This window comes from Ostrea edulis, chromosome 1, assembly GCF_947568905.1.
Source record: "Ostrea edulis chromosome 1, xbOstEdul1.1, whole genome shotgun sequence".
Lineage (NCBI taxonomy): Eukaryota > Metazoa > Mollusca > Bivalvia > Ostreida > Ostreidae > Ostrea > Ostrea edulis.
Window position 1 is genome coordinate 108,055,364 of NC_079164.1, and position 21,956 is coordinate 108,077,319.

Sequence of the window (21,956 nt, forward strand, 5' to 3'; positions counted from 1 at the left end):
GCCACCAGCAGGAGTTTCCACCAGGCTTTATCTCTATAAGGGTTGCCACCAGCTAGGGCATTGCCATAGATCCTTTACAGAGGTTGTTCATGAATAACATGGTGATCTGGACAGTTCTATGGTCACTGTATATAATCTATTGTCACTGTATATTAACATTCAGGTATATAGAACAGATCAGCTTCAAGGAGACAATCACATTAGACTCAAAGGTTGCATATACTTATATCTCATAAATGTGTCCTTACTCTATCCCAAGTTCATTTGGAAAATCTTAAGGTCACTGGGTGAAAAAAGTATGAAATTCTTGTTTTCCATGCCTTATTTTTACAACAGAGATAAGATACTAATAAGTACAAAAGTTGTTTATGAGACATGGGTGTATTCTGTTCATGGTCCAACTCCTTTGGACTATGTTGAGGTCACTAGGAGGATAGACAGATAATTCTTGTGCAGACTCTAGCTTTCATGTGCAGACTGTATCTTTCATGCAGAAAACATTCACACTAGACACTAAGGTTGTCTGACCGCCTGTGGTATCCCAAGGTCATGTAGCCAATTGGGAAAAAATATACAATTCTTGTAAAGTGATGAAATATTTAATATAAGGTTCATTTTGACCTCAAGGTGTGATACTCTCACCCAAGGTAAATTATTCAAATTTAAGAAATTTCTTTTGATGCATATTTGTAGTGCATGGATTTTAGGAGTCTATTTGAAGTCTATGAACCTAATTGAAAAAGTCCCATGGGGGTATTAGTCTTGTTAAGACAGGCATGCAAGACTTTTATTTGTCTTTTGCATGCTGTAGATCAGTTTACTCCAGTGACCTTGGCCTTTGACAATGAACATAAGAAAATTAGAATAACTTTAAAACTGGGACTTTTTTGTCTTGGCATGCTGTAGATGAGTTTGTGTATTCTACTACAGATTTCATACCTTGTAAATTTACGATAACAGCATTGAAACACTAGGAATGTGTATCGCAAAGCCCTTTTAAGATTTTCTTTTATGTGTGAATGTAGGAGGGACATTAAAGTTGTTTCTTCTAGAACTGCTAAAGACAATACTGAAATGTGGAGCAGTGATTGCAAAGGTATTATAATTGCTGCAATAATGTAGTCCACTCTGATTTTTTTTATTCCATGATTTTGGGAGAGAGAAAAATATTTGAGAAAGAAAGAAAAAGAGGAAGAGGGCTACTTTATTGCAGCTAGTACTATAGATGTGTGTACCTACATTGCAAGGTTTTTAAATGCATACAAACCAAGTCTACCGTTACGTTCTGAATCAAAGTCACAACTTCTGATGCCAAAAATCAGAATAAATAAATAATTATGGGCAATGCCAACTCAGCTGGGCTACAGCACATCTCTGGAATGACCTTCCAGAGGCAGATGCCATCAAGAAGTCAACATCTCTTGAAATTTTCAAAAAAGATCTTAAAACTAATTTTCCATTCTAGTTAATTATCTTGCATACCCAACAAACTAGACAGTGAATTTTATGCTCCCGAAAATTTTCGGGGGAGCATATAGTCGTATCTGTCTGTCTTTTTCTCCTAAACCTTACATCATAATTTGATATAATTGATCACAAATGTTTCTTGAGACAAGGACTTTTAGGCCAAGGTCTTTCAAGGTAATTTTGGAAAGGTCAAGGTCACTCAGAACACATCAAATTTCCTTATTTCAACAGTTTGTATGCCCCCGAGATCAAAGATCGGGGGGCATATTGTTTTTGTCCTGTCTGTTATTCTGTAATTCTGTCTGAAACTTTAACCTTGCTAATAACTTTCGAACAGTAAGTGATAGAGCTTTGGTATTTCACATGAGTATTCCTTGTGACAAGACCTTTCCGTGGGTACCAACATTTTTGACCCTGTGACCTTGACCTTGGAGTTTGACCTACTTTTTGAAAACTTTAACCTTGCTAATAACTTTTGAACAGTAAGTGATAAAGCTTTGATATTTCACATGAGTATTCCTTGTGACAAGACCTTTCCGTTGGTACTAAACCTTTTGACCTTGACATATGACCTACTTTTAAAAAATTGACATTGGTCATAACCTCTAAATGGTAAATATTAGAGCTTCCATATTGTACATGAGCATTTCTTGTGACAAGATCTTTTTACTCAGGTACCAAGATATTTGTCCTTGTGACCTTGGCCATCTTCGGAATTGGCCATTATCGGGAGCATTGGTGTTTCACAAACACATCTTGTTGATATTAAAGTTCCCATCTCCTAAATCTTTCATCAGAGATTGATCATAATTGATCACAAATATTCCTTCAGAGATTTTAAACAAAGGTCACTTGCGGTCATTTTGTCAAGGTCACTCAGAACATATGTCTTATATATATGGCTTTCAGACAAAGGTCACTCAGGGTCATTTTGTAAAAGTTAATGTCACTTAACATACCTTATATATGAAAAAGAAACCTTTAATTCAACATATTTCAACAGTTATTGATCATTGTGCGAGTCATTCGTCATATGAAGTAGTTCATTGGTTAAGATCTGCATTTCAGTGAGCTTCCATCAGTTTTACTGATATTCTTGTTTATATTTGAAATAGAAATGAAAATATAAAATGGACATATCAAAAATGCTGTCTACAGTAAATCATGGTTATATCAAACCCCTTAAGCCAGCAAAAAAAACCAGTTCATTATAGCCAAACTTCATGGTATCCAATATGATTTTTGTTATTTTCCTCTTATAGGGGAATGAATATCACTTAAGCAAATTTGCAATAAACGTGAATTCGTTATAAGTGTGTTTCAGTTTGCTAGTTGTTATAGATAGCATTCCATGTTACATGCAATTTCCATAGTCCCTGTCCACTGAATTTCATTTGCATGCAAGGGATAGATTTACTTCCTTTTCTAGGTAGTAAAAGTAATATCGTTTATGAAAATGAATGTATTTTTTATAGATTAATACACATGAAAAAAAATATCTGATCTTTTTCTCTAAGCCTTATAGATATGATGATTAATTTCACACTATAAGATGAATAACAGCTAGTATGTTTGACAGTGTTTTTTAATAGCATCACTTGATCTCTAAAAACGTAAAACCACCATCAGTAAATTCATTCATAATTGTCATTCTTTTTCAAAGATGAGAAGACAGGATATTTTGTGGAAAGTTTACAGTAAATGACTATGCCTCTATCTATTGATTCAAATGTCTATTATGAATGAAATAATCATAAATAAGGTTAACATGTAAACTTCAAACTGAAGAGGTTTTTTCAGTATGTATAATGTCTTCTGTTCACATGAGAGATAGACTCGAGATGTCTTCCTCAGCCTCTAATCCAATGTTGAATTATACGTGTAGTAGAGCTTGCCACTCCTGACACAGTGCCTGTATCAATTCATCCTATCTGGATTCAGTGCCTGTATCAATTCATCCTATCTGGATTCAGTGCCTGTATCAATTCATCCTATCTGGATTGGCGATGTCCTTTGACAAACTTGGCGACCAATGATGTTCCAAATGTGCGCAACGGGGTTCAAATCTGGATTTCAAGCAGGCCATGGTAGTCTCGCAACTGACCCTACGCCAAAAAATCTTGCACTGCATGAGCGTGATGTGGTCTGTCATTGTCATCCATAAACATGACCTAGGTCAAAGAGAGTGATTGTCAAAATGAGGCTCTATACTTGTAGTAAGAATGTTTCTTTGGTAATTTTGTGCATTAAGGGCCAGCTTACAGTTATAAGAAATCACAGTCCCACACCATAACTGATCCACCACCACACAGAATCCTCTCTACTGATCCACCACCACACAGAATCCTCTCTACTGATCCACCACCACACAGAATCCTCTCTACTGATCCACCACCAAACAGAATCCTCTCTACTAATCCACCACCACACAGAATCCTCTCTACTGATCCACCACCAAACAGAATCCTCTCTACTGATCCACCACCAAACAGAATCCTCTCTACTGATCCACCACCACACAGAATCCTCTCTACTGATTCACCACCACACAGAATCCTCTCTACTGATCCACCACCACACAGAATCCTCTCTACTGATCCACTACCAAACAGAATCCTCTCTACTGATCCACCACCACACAGAATCCTCTCTACTGATTCACCATCAAACAGAATCTTCTCTACTGATTCACCACCAAACAGAATCCTCTCTACTGATCCACCACCAAACAGAATCCTCTCTACGTATGCAGTTCTAGGTTGCCATCATATACACATTCGTCCATCTCTGATATGTAGCAAAAAGTGACTCGAGAGGGACCAAAACTACTTGGGTGCATTTGAATGATGCATTTCCCTTAGGTCAGAATTGAGCTGCAATAGGGATACAGACTTTAAAAATCTATGGAATGCTAATGCTGCAATTTATTGAATCAATAGGGAAGCATTTTTACATCATTAGTCTATAACAAACATATTTTCATTGATCCACTAATTTTAATGTAGAGTTCATGTTATGTTATTATTTGATATCAAAGTTATGAAAGCCCGTGGGGATCCGAGTTAGAATAGGTCCTCAGTACCCCTTGCTTGTCGTAAGAGGCGACTAAATGGGGTGGTCCTTCGGATGAGACCGCAAAAACTGAGGCCCTGTGTCACAGCAGGTGTGGCACAAAATAAAGATCCCTCCCTGCTCAAAGGCCATAAGCACCGAGCATAGGCCTAAATTTTGCAGCCCTTCACCAGCAATGGTGACGTCTCCATATGAGTGAAATATTCTCGAACGGGACATTAAACACTATAAAATCAATCAAAGTTATGAATTTTATTTCATCTACTTTGTTTTACCATTATTTGCATACCGTCGAGAATTTTTCACTCGTATTGAGATGTCACTAGCTGCAGGTGGAGTACCACAGATTTAGACCTATATAATGCTTAGCACTCCGGGCTGTTAAGCAATGAGGGTTCTTGAGTGTACCAACACCTGTCGTGACACACCTCCCGTTTTTAAGGTCATATTCAAAGTACCTGTGATTCTCACTCCTAAATGCTGAGCATGTGGTGAAGAAGCAATCACTACCTATGTTTACGCCTTAGGTTTGACACCACCATGGTACGAACGGTGCCTTATTGCTATCTTTTGTCAGGTGGTGTTACATTTTGCATCGTTTATTCTCAGATATAACCTGACCATTTGTTACCTATATTGGTTTGTAACAGCGTTAGGGGTAGGTAAAAAAAAACCTTGTGAATTTCATAGTCAACTGGCCCCTTGGGCCAAATCTTGAAAAATGATGCCATTTAAAAACATCCTTACTCCTGAACATGCAACATACAAAATGAGTGTGTAGTTATCATCTCATGGTCTTTAAGGTCCCAGTCTGAATAAATTATATAGCAGAAGTGTATTTCATCATTTAAATACAGTCAAACCTCATTATCTCGAACTCGATGGGATTGAGAAATAACTTTAAGATATCCAAGGATTCGAGATATTGAGGGTAAAATACTTAAAGAATAAGTGGTTGGGACTTCCAAATCACTTCGACATATTCATGGCATTTGAGATATCGGTGTTCGAGATACCGATGTTAAACTGTAAATATCTCCGGGACATGTAGCATGCAGACTCGGAGTCCATAATTATCATTAAAGGTATATACGCCATATTAAACAGTATTTTATCAGAATGATCAACTATGCAAAATAATACTAGAAACACCATGTGATATGAGGACTTCGTTTACTTTACAGTTATGTAATTGTATTAAATGGTGATTTCATGTTCAACATGAAATTTAACTCTCCTGCCATTGCTCAAGGTGGTTCTCTGCCCTGTTTCCGTCTAGATTCCCGCCTACAGACCGTCCACGCTTTCATGTCGCCATGTAATTTGTTGACTTTCAAACTTCCGCATGCAGTGTAACACGATCATGAATATTTCGAAATGGGATGTTCACTATCCGACTCGGAAAATACATGATTAAATAGTAAATTAGCTTGATTGATTTTTAATCCGATTGAGTTAAATTACATAATTTGCATAAAGTGTAAAACTTGTATAGCTTCTCAATGATATAAAACATATGCTTTTTTATTCCTGCAATAATATGCAAAGATTACGGCACATATAACTTTAACACAGAGGCCTCTACCAAAATTTTCTAACTTGTGACTCCTGGGTAAGGGGTTCAACCCCAAAATGGGGCTACATGGCTCATTGTGCTCAAAATACACAAATAAATATCATCTAATTACTTTTGAACAAACTGGATACAAAGTTATAAGCCGTGATTGGGTGTAATACAGGAACCTTGCCATATGTCTGACCTATTGTCTGTCTTCTACTCTCCCATCTCATCTGGGCCAGAACTAACAACTGAAAAATAATGTACACTCATATAGTCAAAAAAGTTGTTTTTGACTGGACAATTTACCAAAACCCTGAGTCAAGGTCAACTAACCAAAGTCACTAGTAAAACGAAAATTAAAAATATTTGTTGTAAGCCACAACTACTTACTGGTTTATATAAGTATTAGAAGCTCATGGTGAAAAGGTTGCTTATATCCAGGTTATATCCAAGCAGTGTGTCTTGACCCTGAATCAATGTCATTTAATCAAAGCCAATTTTCAGTTTAAGAGAGGCACTGAACATGCAACACGAAACGTGTTTGTTCTGTGATACTAAGGTGGCCTAAAATTTCTTTCTTTTCTTTTTTTTTTTTTTTTTTTACTTGTTTTGCTGGAAAAAATTTGAAGTTTGTTGTACTGAGTTTTAAATTTATTTTTTTTCTTCCATTTTTAACATGATAATTCATTGGTGATTCTATTACCTGGGAGGACATCCAGGATCCATGTCATTCAGACAGTGTCACATCTAGTTGTATCAATAGATTTTTGCATGATGTAAATTTTACTCATAAGTAAGCCGAAGTCTCAAGTGAAGCTTTATTCTGTCTGTATACGCTTACACGTTCTTGATTTCACTTTCAAAACCATCAGACCAATTTCAACCAAACTTAGTAAAAGCATTCTTAAATAAAGGGGATATAATACAACCTGCTCATTTGAAGGACCATCATACCCTTTCTATTAAGAAAGATGATTTAAAGACACAGAAGAAAGTAGGGTGTTTAATTTAGCTCCCTTGCAGTTATTATTCATGCAGTCATATATTATGCTTTTTTTTTTCCTTGTTTCTTTAAAGCAACAAGAATAGACAGCAGGGAGAGAATAATCATTAAATTTGTCTACCTTCCTTATTGTTAACGGTTTTGGTAAACAATAATTGAAGTGTAGACACAGATGCTGTGTGGCAGTAATATAGCTGAATGAAAACTTTGTGCCGGATTATCCACTTATTGTTAGTATTTCAGACGCTAGTCTTTTCTCCTGTTACGAACCTCTCTCTAAAGACACCTTTTTCCCATAGCGAACCTCCTTATAGTAAAGCATATTTGCCATTTAAACCTTGCATGAGTAAGCAAGTATCTGACATACACATAATGACTTCACACAGTCAGAGCGATGGCCTAGTTTCGCTTTGCTGTTATTGATTGCTGTACATATATACCAGCTGTACCATTGGATGTAGCTGTCTTCTGTTGGAGTCTTTGGTACGGAGAGTGTAGTGTTAACAGTTGATACTGAATACTGGAATTGACCCTTGGTTTCTCTTGCAAGCTGAAGGAGTTATTGGACATCATTCTTTTAACTCAGGTACGTGCTATTGGTGCAGACAAAAAAACTTCCTAAGCTTAGCAGTTTGTTTAGCGGTTTTTTAAAAGCGAGGTTAGGAATGTGGAATTGAACTGGTTCTTCAGTTTGCGTTTTTCCCCCCCACTTTTTTTTTTTTGTATGACAGTGGATCATTTGTGGTAGGAACGCAGGATGGTAGGTTTGTTACTAGGGTTGGTGTGTTTGTTGTTATATTGGGGATATGATTTGGAAAGAGCACAGAGAACAGCTGGTTGGCAGCTAGGCCATCATCTCTGTGGTTTATGGTGGCATGTGTTAAAGACATTGAGAAAATCTTGTGGGTGCTTTCTGTCAGCAATCGAGTCTATGGGAGATTACATGTTTTTCTCACTTGTTGATGTTTTGCCCAGCAACACCATGAAACTCTTTTCAGAAATAGTTACAATGCAGATAGATTTGAGTATTGGAAGTTGTATGTGACATTCTACATTTGAATACTGTCTGTAAATATGCAACATTTGAAAAATTCTGCATGTTGACCAATTTGATACATACCTGTGAATTTTATTAGGTAATAAATGGTGTTATAAACTTAATAAGTACATTGTACATGTATGTATAAGAATTATTTCAAGTATTTCATTCTTAGAACTTCCTGTTGTAAGCATTTCCTGTCCACAATTGATAGAGGGCTTGATGTTTCCTGTTCTCTATCAGTGTACTTATAGTGCCGCATTACCCCAGACCATGTTTCACCCTCCAACTCACATTTTCACCATTTAAGAACTGACATGTAGTAAATAGGAGTGTGTATAAATACCTCGCCCTGTCTGCTGTTTTCTAAAGAACATATCTGGGTATGTATTGGAGTCCAAGGCCCGATAATAAGCAACCTTTGGACTCGTGTCTGTCTCGAGACAACATTCTTTTGAAGAGATTTTTGCATTAACAGACCATTTTGTCATGGTTACTGTTTTACCAGCCAGGTGAAAAAAACACACACACAAAACAGAATCTTACATTTTTGAGATGAAAAATTTATGTAGGTGGGGTTTGTATAAAGTATGGAAATTTGTGCAATGCATGTTTGACATGCATGAACATGCAGCGTGTGCACATTCGTAGAATGTCTCTACCTGGTCGCGCTTTTTTAATACCTTTGCATTGAATTCAACGTAGTTTCCCACCCTTAAAGTAAATGCCAGACAAGTGTATTCTTATGGTAATCAAACTTATCAAGTGGCAATGCTTATTTTACATAAAGAACTGTACAAGTATTTGAAATATTTATGGATATGAAGAGATTGGATCAGACATAGTTTTGGGTTGTTTTTTTTATCTATGAGACATTGTAGAGCAGAAGATCTCATTTCAATAAGAAACCAGTAGATTGTAAACTATAGCATTTGATTGATTACCTGAGAATAATATATGTATATATAATGCAGTAGTCCCATTCAGAGAAGGCAAAGCAGGGTCAATGAATTCTGTCTACATTCAAGTCAAAGATTTTTTAATTGACATGTCTTGCTAGGTATTTTGTCAGCAGGTAGATTATTGATTGTTCCTTAACTGAATTTGTAAAGTTGTAATAATTTTGTAAAATCATTCAGCGAGATCCAATAATAGTGTTAAAAAGAAAAAAAGAAAGGAAAGATTTAATTGGATTGAATGAAACCTTTTGGATTCTTAAGCAAATTCTGATTATTGAATATATTTTTTGTAAACTTTGTTTACATATGCCGTTATTCAAATTAACAGTGTGATGCCTTGCAAATGTTTTGTGGTCTTAATGGTCCATTATTGTACCCACAATCTAAGAACCTTCAATGTATGTGTATTACATTGTATAATGATATGGCAATACTTCAACTCAAACAACATTATGTAGACCAAAATGATCAGATAAGAAGGATCATTTCAGTGTGTATGAGATTTTTATGAAATAAAAAAAAAGTTTAAAAGTAACAGAAAATTCTAGCTTAGTGTCAGGGCCCCTGGTGTGAACGAACCAAGTACCCTGATGACTGGTGGCCATAATTCATTTTGTTAAAAGTGTACAAAGGGCATGGATGCATATATGCTGCATGCTGCTACGTATTCAGATAGGAACTCAAGGATTTGCTTGCAAGGCAAATATAATCATAAAACAAATCCCAAATAAATCAACACGTTAAAGATGAGATGTTGTTGAGGTGGAAAATATAGTAAATGTAAATCCAGATGTCAGGTGTATTGTCCTTATATGTGTGTACAGGCCACTTAATCAGGTAGTAGCTGAATCTGCCAAATTAGCCAAAATTTAGCGCACCACCAAAAATGTTTTTATGGAGCATAATCTGTTCTTGCTTAAGAAATCTCTGGTCTGTTACTATTGTGTGCTTCCTTCTCAGGTAATGAGAAAGATGTCAGATCGGAGGAATTTATACCATTGATTGTTTTAAAGTATTTTGATAAGACCTTTTCTGATTGGTCATTGTCAAGTAAGTTGATGTCCTGAGAATGAGTTCCCAAGAAAATGACTCCATTCAGAGAACAGAGACTTAATCAGCTGCTACTGTCAAGTCATCACTGATTTGCCGTGTGAGACAGCAGAAAACATCCTTAAAAATCAATAGCATTGAGATCAGTCTGACCGCTTTGAGAAGGAAAAGGATCATTGACCGAAAAGACTTAGGCTGTCTACGTAATTGGCATCCAAGATTTTCAAAACATATCAATATAGAATCCTAGTGCATTTAGGGTCTATCAAAATTAAATTGAGAGGAAGTGATTTCCTTTTCCAGCAGACATGTAGGGCGTAATACCTACACACCTACATGAACCACTGATGTCTGATATTGTTACAAACATGCAATTGAACAAGATCCCGTCTGAGGCAGTATTTCTCTTACCGAGAATTTCTTATTCAATAATTTTCTTCTACTCGTCTGTATCATGCAATACTTAGTACATGTATCACTTCTTTTCCTCTTGTTATTGTTTTCAAGTAGACCAAAAATATATAGATTTCCAGCTAATACACTAGCTAGTGGACGGTTTGGGGAATGGTGATGCCTTTGATTGTGTTTGAAGTAGATGTGTAAATTTGGGAGGTTTTTTGTGCAGTGAAGGCTTATTAATGTCATTAGAATGTATTGACAGCTGATGATGACTCTATGCTACAAACATGCAAGGTGTAGAATTCTGGGGATGCCTCCGCAGGTTGTTCAGCAAGGGGGAAAGCCAGAAAGCTTTGTCGTGACTCAGTCAATGAGCATTCCTAACTGATTGCATCTATCTCCACAATGTGTATTATGTAACTTGGTGAGAAATCGTAAACACGTTTTTTAACCATCTAGGTAATTATTGATTACTGCTTTGGAGTATATCAGCTCCCTGATTACATCCTGAAAGGAAGCTGCGTCTTTGGATTTATTGGGGTCAAGGTCACTGACAACAAGTGGCTAATAAAATCATAGAAAGCTGCATGATAAATAGCATTAGACAAGAAGTGGTGACGGGAGTTTGCCAACACCGACTTTCTCTGCAATGGTGTTTGAACTTATCCTGTGCATGTTTCTCTCCCAGAGAAATGCTGACTACAAAGCAATTTTAAAAATGATGTAAGTGTTTTTCTCATTATCTTAGTTTTCCCCCCAAGTTTTTTGTAAGTTTCATTTTTTTCATTTCTGCATGAATGTGCATTTGGGGGGAAATGCCTCATAGGCAATCATGACATAATCAATTTAGAACCTTTATTTTTTCTTATGTTTGTTTTTAGACAGCAAAGGAAAATCTGCTCTTTGTCGAGAATAACATATGATAGGCCCTATTGTTTAAAAGTCATTTGTCAACAAATCAATCTGCAGGTTATATTGTGTTGATAAAAATATATATACATGTATGCCCTTGTGAAAGCTATCGGATATGGGTGATAAAGTTGTAGTGTAGCAAATTAAAACAGTTTTCCTCATTTAGCAAATGATTGCAAGTTTAGTGTAAAGTTATAAAGAAAATGATTAAAACCCCTACAAGACTTAAATGCAAGCCCTACAGATTTCCAGTCTAAAACTTACATGTACTGACACAGCTAGATGAAGAAACTTTTACTTGTGCATCTGTATTGTATTTGTAACTTTGTAATATAAAGACTTTTTTAATACTTAGCAATCATGTATTATAAATGAAAGCAGTATGTTTGAATATCTACCTCTGACCTGACTAGAAGTCAAGATTAATTAAACGCAGCTTATCAAATCTGAAGTCATTATTACTACTGCCGGTGCCCCGGCTCAACACTAACTTGCCCATTTCTAGACATTACATGATATTATATACTATATACTCTTCAGTTCCAGTGTACTGATACTTGATAGTGGAAGGCTTGGAAGTTCATTTAAAATATAAAGTGTGACACTTGTTAAGTTCACATATAAATAAAGACCTCTCTGGAGTTTAAAGGTCAATTTCATGACAGGAATATAATGCATGGATATCATAAGTTTTGCATGCACAAATATGTACTGACAACCTGTATACCTAATTAATTATCCAGTCTGGCATACTGGTGCATACTGATTCACAAGAAGGAGAAAAAATCCAACTTGTTTAGTCGAGAGATTGAACTAGCTCAGTGCTCAAAGAAGTGTTAACTGCTTGAAGTTCAAAATGCAGATGTCTTTTAATTAAATTCATATCAATTGAATTATTCTTGACATTAAGAATGTTCCTAAATATTAAGTTTTAAAACTTTCTATGATAAGAGTTCTTTCCCAATATTTCCATAGGGAGACCGTAAATGGAGAGGTTGTTTGAAATAAAACCGTAAAAAATGACAACTAGGCAAGGTTGTTTTTCTTAGGTAAAAAAGAAAAAAACCGAGGTTGGCCCTCATGTTGACACGCGGTTTTTGACGGATTACATGACTGTTATTACTGATTGGCTTCCGCAGGATGACATTGCATGTCAGAGAGTGTCTGCTTGAACATGAATGCACATTTTCTCCTTACAATAGGGGGCATCACGCTCGAATGAAAAGGACCGATGAGGCCGATTCATCCGAGTCCTGATGAATTTAATGATGGTCGAGATCTAATGAATTGTGAAGATTTACTTGCGTACTGTATATATAAAAAAAAAAGCAGAGGAAGAATGTTGGGTTACAAGGTATTTTGTTGTGTTTTGGTCTTTGATCTGTGAGATGGATATGATTCACCAGGAGTGTATTTGGGGCAAGTTGCTATTGATAAAGAAGTATACACAAAAAACACATAGATCCCACTAGTATATAGTAGAGCCGAGTCTAAAAATAGAGCATTATTTTCTCACTACACATGCAGGAAAAATCTTTGAGTGGTTTGGCATTAACCAAGCAAAGTTCTGAATCATTCTCTGGTATTCTGGGAATTGTATTGTTTAGACTTGATAGTATCTAAAATTGACTTCATTCAGTTGTATCTTTAAATGAATATTTACGAAAAGAATGTGACATTTTAATATTGTTGTCCAGCTGTTTAAAATACACTTAAATATCGCCCGACAACAGTGTTGTCTTGTATGGAAGAGTCAACTGCAAAAGGTCAAGGTCACCAAAAAGGAAAATGTATATGAGATTTTAGCTACATTTCTTACCTGATTTTTATCAAAGTTGCAGAAATGGAACCCTGTATAATCATGACATGTGGGGTCCCTACCTGGTCACATGTGAGAATAAGAGGAAATCCTAATTTCCTTGCATGTACGCAATTTAAACTATGTTTCTACATTGTAACTTCTTTATTTAATCAAACATTTAAGAATGTTGCTTTGCTAAAAGGTATTGTATCAGTTCCTACTGATTTTCAATGTTGATTATTGCATTTGTAGCAGTCAGACAGGTTCGATCGCCGATGGCCTGATAGCTGGTTGGGCACCTGACTAGAGAATTCAGGGGGCTTGGGATTAAATCCTGGTCTTGTCCATTGCATTTTCTCCCTTCTGGTTACATTTGGTGCCATGGCCCCTCCTCCCCCTGGAGCTTACAGGTGATTATCCTGCCAGGGGCAAAAAGAATCAGGTTTGTTTGTCTTTGAGGAGGAAGGAATGTAGTGGTCAGCCGAGTTTGATCGCGGGTGGGTAGATAGCCCTGTTGGTAGAGCACCTGACTAGAGATTCAGGGGCCCAAGTTCAAATCCTGGTCTGGTTTGTTGCATTTTTCTCCTTTCCGGTTACACATTCATAATTCCAGTACAAGATACATTTTCTGTCTCTGCATAAGTTTTCATTTATCACTATACAAATAACTGATGTAAAATGAAAAATATATGATTCCCCTAGACTTAAATGAGCTGTTGAGTATTGAAATATTAGTAATCCTGGTATGTTATGAGAGCCAATAGTCTGGTCCTCGCCATTACCACTCCGTTTTCAATAGCGAAGTATATAAACAGAGTAGCAGGGATGGGAACCAGATTAATGAAGGCCATGAATTAATTCAATAATGAAAATATTTAAACAATACTTTTTATTATAAACTGAACTGGGATGATTTCATGCCAACATTTTTTTTTTAAAGGTATTTGGGGAAATTGAGTTTACATAGACAGTATTGTTTCTATATAAACAGAGAAAATATCGAAACAATTATGACCATGGAATCCACTGTGTTCAAATTGACTGTTGACCTAACATGGCTACATCAACAAACAAAATTTGAAGTTGTGAGTTTTCATGAGTTTCCATGGAGCTTAAATGGATTCTTGAAGATATGTTTGGACACAAGTTTAGTGGGAAAACGCTGGGATTTTTTAATTTATTAAAATTTTGTGATGATGATGCAAGAATATAGCAATATGTGCAGGGGGAAAAAAACTACACCGTAAATCAAAAGTTTATAAAGTGGGCACATCTGCAGCTCTGATATTTGTCCCAATTTTTCCCTCAGAGACCTACAGTTATGCACTTAATTCCTTGGTTCTTGAAGGTCAAATGTAAATGATTAAGGTCGATGGGAGGAAATATTCCAAAATTCCATGCACAAAAGATTTTTCTTACATATTTTCTAACTTGACTTTTAGGAAATTTTCAGGAATTCTACCAAAGCGTAAGGGTCTGGTTACCTATTGGGTTTTAGGGTAAGATGTAAAGAGGCAAGAATCTAGAACTCCTCATGTACGTGTTACCCCTTTTTATAAAATTTCCAGGGGAAAGCACTATGCTTATGCTACGTTTGGATTGCTATTGGTTTTTAAGGTCATTTGTGAAAAGTCAAGGTCAATTGTTGGGAAATTACAAAATTTCTTTTAGGTGTACTTATGAAATTTTGCTGGTACAAGTTGTGATACTGTATTAATACAAAGAGACAAAGGCAAGGTCCTAACAAGTGACACGCTGCAGGAGGGAGCTCTGCATAGCTCAGTAGTAGTGTGTAGCTATTCCATTATATGCTTTGTCTTCAATATTTCAGTTTTACATTTTTACAGAAGTAATTTTCACAGAAAAAGTGAGCAGAACTGATGTCTTGAGTGTACACACTGTCTGCCGCTATTCAGCATAAGGAATCTAATCGTTCTATTACTTCTGCCACTATTCAGCATAGGGAATCTAATCGTTCTATTACTTCTGCCACTATTCAGCATAGGGAATCTAATCATTCTATTACTTCTGCCACTATTCAGCATAGGGAATCTAATCGTTCTATTACTTCTGCCACTATTCAGCATAGGGAATCTAATCGTTCTATTACTTCTGCCACTATTCAGCATAGGGAATCTAATCGTTCTATTACTTCTGCCACTATTCAGCATAGGGAATCTAATTGTTCTATTACTTCTGCCACTATTCAGCATAGGGAATCTAATCGTTCTATTACTTCTGCCACTACTATGCATAGGGAATTTAATAGTTCTGTAACAGGAAGGGAGAAAATGCAATGGTCTAGACTGATCGAGATTTGAACGTGGGCCCCTTAATCTCTAGTCAGGTGCTCTACCAACTGAGTTAACTGGCCACCGGCGATCGAACCCAGCTGACCACTACATTCCTCCCTCCAAGACATTAACCCAGGATCTTCAATCCCCTGGCAGGCTTTTTCACCTGTCAGTTCCAGGGGCTGGTCTACGGCACCAAATGTAACAAGAAGGGAGAAAATGCAGCGGACCAGACTGGGATTTGAACCTGGGCCCCCTGAATCTTCAGTTAGGTGCTCTACCAACTGAGTTTACTGGCCACGGCGATCAAACATGGCTGACGGCTACAGTTCTATTACTTCTGCCACTATTCAGCATTAGGAATTTAATAGTTCTATTACTTTTGCCACTATTCAGCATTGGGAATTTAATAGTTCTGTTGCTTAATACCATATGATGCTGTCTTAATGGTATACTTGATGACCCGAGAAATAACTTGTATGATAACCTCATGACTACTTGTTAAATTGTTCTGTTTTAAACCCCATACCAATATTTCATTTCAATTCAAAGCTGTGAAGTATATGATGAAGCTACATGTCTTGATATGTTAATGGCATTTATTCTAATTTATGCTATGTCACTAAAGTTGATTTGGATAGCAAATAAATTGTATATCTTTCATTGAGGTATATGGCATTGTTAATGTGCTATAGATAATGTATTAAAATATATGTGAATGGAAAAAATCAGAACTACACCCCTCATTATTTCATTTTACTATTTTACCTGACATTAATATTATTAGAGTACTAAAAAGGCAAAGAATTTCATGTAGTTTAATTTGGACTGAGTTATTTGCATTAGGTATTTACCTCAGAAAGGGGGTGGACCAAATGCATTCTGCACTGTGATAAAATCCCAAGTTCACCAAGTGAGGTGAACAAGAGGGCCCCTTTATATTTTGGTCATGATATGTAAATACATCTAAACATCTTGGTTAAACTTCACAATATAATATCTATTGCCTACACAAGGCAAAGGTTGTAAAGGTTTTGTTCTCGGTAGGAAGGGCTATATTACCTGTGTCAGATGGCCGAATTCTTTGGTCTTGGTATTTTAGGAACGGATGAAATACATAAAGAATAAATCAGTACTTCATTGACGGGATCAATACTAAGAACATTTAAGGAGGCATACCACATCCTCACGAATTTCAATCAGAGTATTAGCCATAGATGTAAAAAAAAAAAAAAAAAAAAAAAAAAAAAAAAAAAAAAAAATCAGAGTTATATTCTTTATTTGTTTAAAATCTTCCTTAATCTGGTTAGCTCAGTGGCAGTCTGGCAATCGGTCTTGTGTTCAAGTTCCTCGGGGCTTTCAATTTTTTTTTAATGATTTTACACTAAAGCTGCAGTTTTTTGCCATGTGGGATAAAAAAAAATTAATTTCCAATACCACAGCATTCGTCAGACATTAAGCTCTCCTATTTATTGCAGGCCGGTATTTAAATTTGATGATGTGCAGAATGCAGGATTACTTAGAGTCATTAATTACGGCCAATGATTTACAGTAGATTGTATTTCGGAATGTTAATTGATAAAACATCATCTTAATTCAATTGCAGAGAGAGAGAGAGACAAAAAATGTATAAGAAAATTGACAAAGAATAGACATGTACATTTATATTCAATATCTTAATTATCACATTCAAATTATTTTCAGATCATAAACATTTTTAAAGTATGCTGCATACATGATACAATTAATGTATACTGGTAAAGTTTTAGAATTAAGAATTAGATTAAAATTCTGTTTTCAAACGCCCACAACTATGATGATAGGGTGTGATGTCAGGCGGATAAAGCTAACAAAGTGATTCATACCATACACCCCTTTTTCATCCAATCTTCAATGCAGACAGAAAAAAATTTGCATGATAAACAACTTTATATTTTGCCAAATCTGGAGTGTGTTTAAGAGTGAAGGCAGACATTGCACAATTGTTCATGTGAATCCTGGTTCTTGATCCACCATAATGCACCTAGTGTTTGGAATCTCTTATAATGAAATTGGGATGGAACAAGATAGAGACATATTTGTTAAATCCCCCGCAAACAAAGTTATGGGGGGGGGGGGGGGGGGGGGGGGGTCACTTCGTCCATTTATCTGTAGACTTGTTTTGTTTAGAGATAATCTCAGAGGCTGTTTGTTTACTTTTACCCATATTTGGTGGAAGTGTTTTATAATATATAAACCTGGTATTTTCAGGTTAATTTGTTCAATTTGGAGAAAGTGGTGGCCATTTCTGTACATTCTGCCAATATCCTCCCCCACAAGTTATATTGGTTTCATTATAGGTCTGCCTGTCATTTCACTCTATCAGTTATTGGGACAATTAATCATTTTCCCTTAGTTGTGTGTAGATTCAAGTTGGTGACAAAAGACTTATACTGTACTGTTACTCAGACTTGTATTTCCTTCTTTTTACACCACGAATATTGATAAAAATCAAGGTCATAGGAAGTTTGCGTAGCTTGTAACTTGTATTCAGGTGAAACATGAATAGTGTTGTAACTCGTGTCTTTCTGGTCTTCAGCTATATACAACATTTCAGATATATGTCTCAATAGGGATGAGCTTTATTGGGAGTTTTATAGTCCCATAAGGACCGATCTTATGAATTTGAATTATAAGCCCCCTGTAGTTTTTCAGATTTTTAAGGAAGGACTAATTTTATTTGACTCTAGTACCAATATTCTCTTGAAGGTGTCATTAATTTCTGTGTATATTGTTTTTGTGATATTATTGTTCATGGTGTGATGGTAAAGGAATAGATTCTGCCATGTTATATGTGACATCAGCTGTGTTCTATCTATTAACATACATGCATGAAATCTTACAGAATGTGTCAAGCTTCCAAGTTCCCAGCCAACATTGGCTTAGCATTAAAAAATAGGTCAGAGCTCTGGAAAATACAGAGATTATAATGTAATGTTTTCATTTAAAGGGGTTTGGGGGCAGGACCGCTGAAGCAAAACAATTTGTGGTGTATATATGAAAAATAAAAACCCACCATTTACATGGTGAAATTCCTGGGGAGGATCTCTTCATCCTGCACTCCCTGCTGGATCCACCACCCATGGTGATTGTTGCTGCTGGATCCACCACCCATGGTGATTGTTGCTGCTGGATCCACCACCCATGGTGATTGTCCCTGCTGGATCCACCACCCATGGTGATTGTTCTGGATCCACCACCCATGGTGATTGTTGCTGCTGGATCCACCACCCATGGTGATTGTTGCTGCTGGATCCACCACCCATGGTGATTGTTGCTGCTGGATCCACCACCCATGGTGATTGTCCTGGATCCCAGTCCACAGAGGACTTCCAACTGCACTCTGTGTATCTGAATATATGATATGTCCGTCTTCCACTTCTTGCCTACATTCCATGATGATACTATGAATATAAGCTTGATTCGATGCACTTCACCCCCTAGACCCCAACAGTGATATTTTCTAGAAACTTAATTGAATATCATGATACTCCTATCCTCCTAAAAATTTTGGCTTGAAAAATGTCCCTAACTTGATTAAGCTTATATATTAAGAGCTTTGGGATTGGGGATGCAGACTTTGTTTAAATTATTTCCCTCAGGTCTCAAACAAAGGCAGCCCCCATTTGGGTCCTTAATTAAAGAGGGCATTCAATCCGATGACTGGTGGTGGTTAATAGGACAAATATAGTATGTCCTTTTTCATTGAATATTGAAAGAAAACAACAAAAAGACAAAATATTTGACAGCATTGATGTAATATATACTTAAATTCTGGAACAGCTATCTTCTGAAAGAAAAACTTGCTATTAACAAGCTTCCTTATTTTCAAATCCAAAGTCAATATTTTTAAAATGTCAAACAGCCTATCACACTTATTCTGCTGTTTAAGGAGGAGATGAGATATTATAGTCTGCAAATTGTGTTTACTAAAAGAACACCCTTAAATTTTATAATGTCTTTATTACCATACCATAGGAACAAAACCAGAAGTCATGGGTGTGATAAGCATTAGAATTGCCCTGATCATACAGTGTAATTATAAACTTGATTGTTCCCTGAAGGTAAAGAATTTCATACTATCAGTCTCTCCGCTTTACAGGGCTAATGCAGCTGATGTTTTTCAGATGTAGTAAATTATGACAATTTTTGTCATTATGCGTAATCCAAAAATAACCAAATTCAAGGTGAAATATTTTCAGGTCACATACTTACAGATGTGTGGATTGAGGGGCAATAAAACCTTACCATTGTTTTGAGATTAATGCAGGCTGTTGCAGATGCAGAGACACTGAAGTATGCATGCAGTGCTCATTTTCCCCCATTTCAGGTGTTAATGGTGCTGATCCAGGTTTGACTTCCTGTTTCAAGGTCCATTGTGCCAACATGAAGATGTCAGGTGCACCATTAAAATTTATCAGGATCAGTGGAAGTATTTGCACCATCAGCATATTTGTGGTAGCACATGATAAATGACATTTAACATACTGTTGGCTATTTTACAAACACATTAACTTATTATAATTACCAAAGTATAAATTCCTACTTATTCTTTGAGGTTTGCTCTCTGATTGGTCAATGCAAAACAGTTATTTTCATGCAAGCATGGACTTTCTGAATACTGTGCTAATTTTCTGCTGGGCCGTAAATTGTATTTTATTTCTACTTTTTTGTGTTTTCAAAATTGATTTAACCCTCTGTTATGTAAGGTGATTGGAGAATAATTACAGGCAGTTTGCTTTGATGATGTTCATAATAACCATGAATTCTTATTTCTGACATGAACCAGGATTCTTTAAATGTTTAGCCCTTGGACTACTGAAGGACTGAAGTTATGGGTCAAGGCCATGCTGCTAAAGTTAGGGAGGCTGAATGTGAATCTATTGCTTGTGTACTTTAAAAAAAAAAATAGTGCCACATTGGCACACTATCTGTAGCTTTAAATTGCAAGCTGCTTTGTTACTGTGTACAGAATAGTTGTAAGAGACATTTACAATACTACAAATTTAGACTATTGATCAATTCTAAAGAACAAGTTTCATAATACTTGTTGAATGTCACAAAATTTTCTTATCTATTATCAGTGTTAAACTTTTATCGATATAGGGAGTTATCATTGTTGCATTTAAAAAAGAATATTGAACACCAAAATGACTGGAAGTTGTTAGCAATCGTTTTCAATGAGGGGCCATGTGGGTATAAACATTATGCTGGTGTGGTAATTGCAGCAGAGATCACAAATCCAGATTTTTTTTTTTTAAAAAGGACTCATTGTGTGCCTGTGAAACAAATTCCTTGTCTTTGTGCTTAGCTCTTTAATCACCGGGTGTTATCTGATATTTTGTCGAATCACGATTCTGAATTATAAATTGACCTAAGAGTGGTGTAAAGTCTTCTACCTGGTCTGTTTGTTTTTGTTGGGAACAAACAACTGAGATAGGTTTAAATTCTTTTGCCGAAAAAATTCAATACACACTGGAGTACAGACATTAAAACGGTTACCACCCCCAGGGGCGACCAAAAGAGAGACCTGTGTTGACCTTGTTTTTGATGAGTCACCAATGCGGATAGGCTGAGTGCTATTTACTACAAACCGGTACTTCTTGTAGTAAAGTTTTATCGTTGAAGTTGGCATAGGACTTAAGAGTTGAGTGGGTCTTCTTTTCTCCCAACCTCTAACATTGCCAGTTTACCTTCAAAGAATGGTCTTTAGAGCAGGTATGGGAATTTCTGATTACTTTTTGATAGAGAAGTAGGGTATTCAAAATTCCCTGCCTCTCTCTCTCTCTCTCTCTCTCTCTCTCTCTCTCTCTCTCTCTCTAACTAAATGATATGAACTATATCTTGCAACCTGTAAAATTTTGCATTTGTTTGACTTGATTATCATACCTGAGCCCATGCCTTTGATACAGGTACATGTGTATTGCTTGTGGCTGGTATGTGGTGTATTGTTCGTTCAATCAAGGTAAATTATTTGTATATCTGCAGGGTAAAAAAGCCATCTTGTGGGGTTATCAATATCATTGTGTAATGAACACTGGTAAAGTTTCCATTCACAAATACACATTTTACAATGGTCATTGTTAAGGCCATCCTTTATGCTGTGTGTATGACAAGGATTTAATGGCAGCTTTTCTCATTTCTGTGTTTGACAAAAAGGTGACACAAACACTTATGACCAGCCACTGTTCTTGATAACATCTGGTATATACTGTCGATTTTTCTGTCAATTCAAGTGTAATGTACAGTATGTACATGTAGTGTCTCTAATAATATACCAATAGGAAATTAAAGGACGGAAAGCAATAGGGAAAGGTAAATAATGTATATAGGGTCTAAAAAGCCAGGGCAGCTTGGAGT

At 36.2% G+C, this 21,956-nt stretch overlaps 1 protein-coding gene across 4 annotated transcripts in view; it reads left to right on the top strand.

The window, feature by feature from the left end:
- LOC125666259 (uncharacterized) overlaps positions 1 to 21,956 on the top strand; it is a 54,470-nt gene that overhangs the window by 15,168 nt on the left and 17,346 nt on the right. Inside the window, exon 1 of one of the 4 annotated variants that reach the window (XM_048899475.2) lies at positions 20,867 to 21,314. The exons of the other annotated variants lie outside the window; for them this stretch is intronic. Within the exon in view, the coding sequence (XP_048755432.1) occupies positions 21,299 to 21,314 (16 nt within the window). The 5' untranslated portion in view covers positions 20,867 to 21,298. Of the gene's footprint in view, positions 1 to 20,866; positions 21,315 to 21,956 lie in introns of those variants that run through there. 4 annotated transcript variants of the gene reach the window in all.